This window comes from Agrilus planipennis, unplaced genomic scaffold (assembly GCF_000699045.2).
Source record: "Agrilus planipennis isolate EAB-ADULT unplaced genomic scaffold, Apla_2.0 scaffold102, whole genome shotgun sequence".
In the NCBI taxonomy this organism is placed as follows: domain Eukaryota; kingdom Metazoa; phylum Arthropoda; class Insecta; order Coleoptera; family Buprestidae; genus Agrilus; species Agrilus planipennis.
This window is the reverse complement of record NW_020439034.1, coordinates 1,004,747-1,011,571: the sequence shown is the minus strand read 5'-3', so window position 1 is coordinate 1,011,571 and position 6,825 is coordinate 1,004,747. Positions and strand designations below refer to the sequence as shown.

The following is a 6,825-nucleotide window of genomic DNA, read 5'->3' as shown; positions in this document are numbered from 1 at the left end:
TGAAATGTGTCAAATTTTTTTTTTTTTGAAATAAACCCGGCTGGGCGTTTTTAGGTGACACGTGTTTTGATGAAAATGAGTCGGTTCTCCTTTTCAAATTATTTATAGTTTATAGTTTAAGTCAATTTAAATTTGTTTCATATAAACGCGATAGGGCGTCGTGTGACGAATTCGTAGCAACGTCAGAGTGAAATCATAAGACATTAATCGTAATTTACGATCCTATTTTACCAATTTTCAAAACTCCCGGAAAACTGTCCAGGCAAAACTAGTGGTTACATTTTTCGAACCAAATGACTGTACTATAACCGCTTTCTTCAAATTTTGTAACAAAATAGGACATCTCTAAATTAAATATTTCGCCAAAACTTCTACTAGCTATGGCAAACAAACGTTTTTGACTTTTCATTAATTTGTGACCTAAGCATAAAGGTCATGCCCTAAAATTCCCTGCCATTCACACCACGCGAAACGAAAAAGCAGTGAAATGTAAACACGACTTGAATTACTTTGACAAACTTGCACAAACGCCCGCTGATTTTCCTTGACGTCCGCCAGTGCTCGCACTTTTCTTTGCCCGTTTATTTTGGCCATAAAGAAGGCACGAAAAGCGCTGGTTATAAGCCATATTGTGAAACGTTTACTGGCCTTGCCTTCTGCTAAAATGTTTGCTTTTAGGGCACTCACAAAAAAATAACTATCATACTCATTAAAAACAACAGAACGAGAATTCGTATAAAAAACAAATTTAACCAAACAAATTGCAAACACTCCAATACTTTAATTTTATCTTTTACAAATAAAGTGTTTATTTTTGAGTTTATTACTAAAATAATGTAATTATCATTATAAAACAAAAAACATACATTATTTCCACAAGTTTAACCATTTTGCAACTTTAATACAAACTTAAAATACTTTTGTGTATTTATTTAAAATTTTGATCATTCGTTTTTAATTTAATTTAATTTATTTAAATTTTTATATGAATTTAACTTTGCCAATAGACCGACTAGTTGTTTTTTCTAGTATTTATTCCATTCAATAAGAGCAACGTTTCNTCAATTTCACCGACAAAATTAGATTTTACGTAAATTAATTTAATTTAAATTTTTGACGGAGCAGGACTGACGAAGAATGTTCTAACAATTTTTGTGTTTTGTGCGTGCGCTTATTCTTTTCATTCCCTTCATTACTTCAGGAAGCAGAAGAAAAATATAAAGATAAAAAGAAAGCCAAACATTGTAATGAGATTAAAATCCCGTGATTTTTCGCAAAAATTCTTTAATAAGACAAAAGAATAAGTAGTAGTTACTTTCGGATTACCCACCGGAAAAAGTTATTAATTTTTATTTTGAAACTGCTTGTCCAACAAATATCAAAAATCATACAATTTCATTTCAGAATACAAACCCTTACAATTAGTCATTGAGAGAAACATGACATGACATAACCTAACAAAAGGATGGTTTTATTTGATTGCTTAGGTAAGAAAAGACAACACGAACGCAGTGAGATGTCGCAGTCATGTCCATCTACTTGCACCTTCTTCATCATTCAATTTTCAAGATGAAGTTAAAGTACATGAAATAGAACAATCAAACGAAATTTCAAGATCGTCAACTGTTAAAAAAGTTGTTCATGTAAATGGCAAAAAATGTTTTTGACCAACTCAGTGCCAATACGAATACCTTTCATCAATATGTATGTACAAGGTCTGCTCAAAAAGTATCGCGAATTTTGTTTTTTCAAAAATTGTTTATTTATTCACGAACATCTATTTCTGTCCCCTTCAAACTAATCCCCACCAGATATTATACACTTGTGCTAACTTTTTTTTTCAACCCTCGAAACACTTCAAAAAATAATTTTTTGAGATATTCATTAGCTCCTCCTTCGATGCCGTCATTATCTCCTCAAAAGTAGCGTAGCGTCGTCCTTTTATGGGCCTCTTCAGTTTCGGGAACAAGAAAGTCAAAGTTGTCACATCTGGGGAATACGGTGGCTGCGGTATTATTAATGTGTTGTCTTTGGCCAAAAATTCGCGCAAAAGCAACGATGTATGAACACGAACGTTATCATGGTGCAAAAGCAATTGTTCTTCCACAAATCCCGACGTTTCTCGCGGATTGCTTTGCGCAAATTGCGTATAACTTGCTGGTAATAACCCTTATTGACCGTTCTACCCTGTGGCAAGAACTCATGATGCACCACGCCCCTGCAATCGAAGAAAACTAAGCAAAACCTTCACATTCGACTTGGGGCCCTTTTTTACGTCTTGCCTCGTGCTGCAGCTTCCATTGGGATGATTGAGCCTTGGTTTCCAAGCCATAACCATAAACATTTGATTCGTCACCAGTTATGACCCTCTAGAGCAAATAAGGATCGTTGCGGACAGAGTCCAACAGCTCCTTAGCAATGTTAATGCAATGCTGTTTAGTCGAAATTGAGCAATTTTGGTACGAATTTCGCGGCGACTCGTCTCTTGCCCAAATCATTGGAAAAAATCGAATGGCAGAAGCCAATCGATATGTTTAGGTTCTCAGCAACTTTTCTAACAGTGATTCGACGATTGACCAATACTATTTTCTTCACTTCATCAATGTTTTCGTCTGTTGTTGACGTGTTCGTGCGTCCGGTACGTTTTTCGTAGTTCACATCTTCTCGGCCCTCTTAGAACATTTTGTACAACCGATCAACGTTGCTTCGGTCCAAGGTAGCCTCACCATATGTCACAGTTAACATTCGGAATGCGTCCGCGCATTTATTTTGTTTTCCACAAAAAATTTGATATAGATTCTTTGATGTATTTTTTGAAATAGGCAAAAATCGAAGACTAGCCAAAACACGTGGAAGCAAAGCAACTGTCAAAAATTAACTGAACATTCAATTTGGCCGAACTTGTCGGTATAAGTGAGAGACATGACTACCAACATAACGCCACAAAAAAATCGAAAATGGGATATACTTAACCCGCGGAAATTCACATTCCCGACACTTTTTGAACAGACCTTGTATAGATATACTTATTACTTGATTTAAAAGGCTCAATACAAGTACTAGTTATAAAAAAATATCATTTTGTTTCTGGTTTTTGCCATTACATTCTGGATCGGTTTGTAGAGACCATTATATCGATGACGTCAACATAATCATTCAATAATTTTATAGCATCTTCACTTTTGGCTCCATTCGTTAATCCACACATTTTGAATAAATGACGCTTTCGTAGGCGTATGGACTTACCAATTTGTAACGGATCTTTGACGCTGTGACTCCGATGCAGACTCTCGCCCCGCGAGAACTCATCCGCAGAACCGTTCGCCAGGCACGAATATAACCGGATATCCTCCTCGTTGTCCGGAAAGCTCCAGAAAGCGATCCGGAGCTGAAGTTGCTCCGGAACGGGCGGATACACCCGTTCCACGAGCTCGAACGGAATATGGGACGCGACGCATTTCGCTGCCAACTCCGTCAAAGGCGGAACTTTAACCGGCTTATCTGTAACAAAAGAAAAAACAAACATTAACCTATACGTCATTCCTTTTTTTTTTTTCTACATTAAACATCAAATTAAGGGGTGGAATTACACAGCCAGACTGCCAGATCGAGATAAGGTAGACAAAATGAAGTTATGGAAGTTCAGTGACGAGCAAACAAAAGACCAAAATCAACACCATTGTAGCGCTGGTAATTTGCATCATTATTATATGATAATTCTGATGATGATGATTAACAACAACAGCAAATCATTTCAATGTAGGACTGTTTGTTGCAGTTTATCATCATCATCATCATCATCATCATCATCATCATCATCAGGTCTTCAGCCTGAAAATAGGTCTTCATGTACGAGAAGATATTCCACCAGTCTATCTCCCAATAAGTCCAGATGGGCGTTATGGTTACATAAGGGTGTAACTATTTGAAGAAACTCAATTTCCGGATTCTAACCGTGTTTTACTGACGAACGCCAAAGGGTTCAACGTTTCGTCTCATATCACAAGAGACAGCAGCAGCTTTGGAGATCCTGCATCGACAACACAAAATTTCCTGAACGTGTCTCTTGTAATAGAAGACGAAACGTCGAACAGTTTTGACGTCACCATGAACGTTCTTTGTACATATTTAGTTGTAATCAGCACACCACATGCAATTTCGATAAACCACTAACCAAACGGAGCCTGTTCTTGATATAATATTATTTATTTATTTATTTTAATCAGTTTATTGGCCTTGTTTTATACATCTTGATATAATATCAAGGTATGGAAAGTGTGGCGCCATCTACTGCCCATCATTTATATGTACAAGCGTCGTCATAACATTGACATTGTCAGATGTAACAGTTTTATTTTAAATTGTAGTAAAGTTTGATAATCTTCTGTGTCACTTGGAAGTTATTGATAGTAAACAACTAATGAGTATCATAACTTTTATAAAACAAAACGATTGTTCAGCAGCTCAGGCAGCCCTTTACGATAGGAACGAAAAGGGATAAGGGTACCCGTATAATGGGAGCCGGAAATCGATAAACTTTACAATTACCCACCGACTAATTTTAAACAACAACAGCAACAATGCCAGTATAATAGACGTTCGCTGCAGGCAGGCAGGCAACTATGTAAATAAAGTTCATGGCACGGCAGAAGGGCATAAAGTGCGCCATTTCAATTCCAAGCCCCATAATAATTTAGGTACAACACGAACGTCATCGGATTTAGCGCGAATTTAAAATTCCCGGATTTCCAATTACTTTGAAATAGCTACGGCAATCTCCATTAATGACATGTTATTAAAACGAATTTTAATGGAATTAGCGACAGCATTCTAGAACGTTAGCCAGTGATTTAAAATGCAATACATAAAAGGAATATTATTCACTTTTATTACGACATGGTAATGTCACAACGTAGCATGCTACAATCAGGGTGGTACTAGAACAAACTGATGTTTCAATGTCCCTGTAATAATAAAATTAAAGAAACCTGTTTTATAGATCATATGTTATACAAAATTAAATAAAAAACAGCAAAAACACATCATCATTATAAAGTCGTCAGCCCTAAAACAAAAACAACCCACATCCTTAACTATTTGCGAACAGTAATCTAACCTAGGTCTACCTCTTCTTCTTTTAATTCTTGTTTCTGGTCCTAATATGTCTCCTTCATGCCTAAGAAGGTGTCCTATCAACCAATCTCGCCTATTTTTTATTGACTTCTTTAGAGTTCTCCGTTCTCCAATTCTTTCTAATACCTCCTCTTTTCAAACCTTCTCTATCCACGGTAGCCTTTAGCACCACATTTCAAATGCTTCTAACATTTTCTTTTCCGCCGCGACCATCGTCTATATTTCCCACACCCGTACAGCGGCGCCACATTCCAGACATACACCTTCAACAATATTTTTGTTGAGAGCGACTCGACCGTGCACCAACCTTTCTTTCATTTCTCTGCATCTGGTTCCATACTGACTTAGGTATCTGACTTCCTAGATACTAGAAATCAGCCACTTCTAATTTTTCATCTCCATATATCTAATTTATTATAAATATATGACAATATGAAAAAATCTCAACTTATGGCTTATGGTTCATCCTTTAAACATTTATGAAACTATCACCAAGCCCTCAACAGCTTAGCAACCATAAGAAAGCTTTCCCACTTCCAGTGCCTTCAGAGGAAACGAGACAGTAAACGACCCTGCACAACTTCGCATCGGTGGAATCCTACTGGATTCAGTGTTTCAATTCCACCAGCTACCAATACTGGTGATGGAACAGTCCCCCAGGACTACACTGGAGGATAGAGAAGGCCCTCTTTAGCCTCCTTTTAGGAATCCTGGGAATGGGTAAGTGGTGGTTGAAGACAGAAAAGAGTGAATGATTATGTGAGGAATATTGCTCTCCTTGCATTTGCCTAAGAGGTCCAAGGAAAGCACAGAAAAACTTGGACCAGAGCAAATGACCTCAGAATCGAACTAGGTCCTCCCGAATGCTAAGCAATGGTCTAAACCTTTAGAACTTCAGAACCTGCCGCTGACTCAATTATGATATCCTCACCGAGCCAGAAATTACAAGAAACACTGAAGTAAAACTGCAAAAGGAAAAGGAACGGGTGGTACAAAAAGGTTGCAGCCGAAAGAAATGCATGGTCTTTTGTAAAAGACATGGAAAGCTGTACTATACTCAATATCAGTTTAGTGCAAACCGAATGGTGTGGGTGATTTTAAATAGTCAAATACCTCATCGGTTTCTAATCATATCTTACTCAGATCAAATCGATCAAACAGTGAATTAACTGAATGTAAAAACAATGGAACGCCAACGTTCAAAAGTTGGTATAACTGCCGTGACCTGTCTTCCAGTTGTTCAACTTTTTCAAGTCACTGGACGAGAATTTCCGTGAGTTGGCTTTCTAATAAATTTCAAAGCATTCACTGCAATTTCATCGATTATCATTTAACGTAGACTGACAACGACCATTTCAAATGGGCCATTACTGAAAGATTGCATGTGGATCAATTATTCAAAGACATTTGCCACGTATTCATCCCTCCTATGTATGTTTCCACCAAACTGACGACCTCACGAGTTAAAAGAGATAACTTTTAATATTTGTTGAGCGCAACGTCTAAAAACTTCCAATTCTAGTATTGGATACAGCGTCACCAGGTTGTCTTTGAACCATCATCATCATAGGGTCGTTAGTCGTAAGACTGGTTGGTCACGGACCTCCACTCTTTCCTATCCTAAGCTAAATTTCGCATTTCCCTAAAGCTAGAACAGCCCACATCCTTAACTATTTGCGAACAGTAATCTAA

The 6,825-nt window shown here is 37.3% G+C and overlaps 1 protein-coding gene across 3 annotated transcripts in view; it reads right to left on the bottom strand.

Annotated features, from left to right (window-relative positions):
* Positions 1 to 6,825, bottom strand: part of LOC108735146 (zinc finger SWIM domain-containing protein 8) — a 75,318-nt gene that overhangs the window by 30,201 nt on the left and 38,292 nt on the right. For all 3 annotated transcript variants that reach the window (XM_025976658.1, XM_025976657.1, XM_025976656.1), the window contains exon 2: positions 3,247 to 3,501. In XM_025976658.1, coding sequence (XP_025832443.1) covers positions 3,247 to 3,501 — 255 coding nt within the window. The remainder of the gene's footprint in view (positions 1 to 3,246; positions 3,502 to 6,825) is intronic.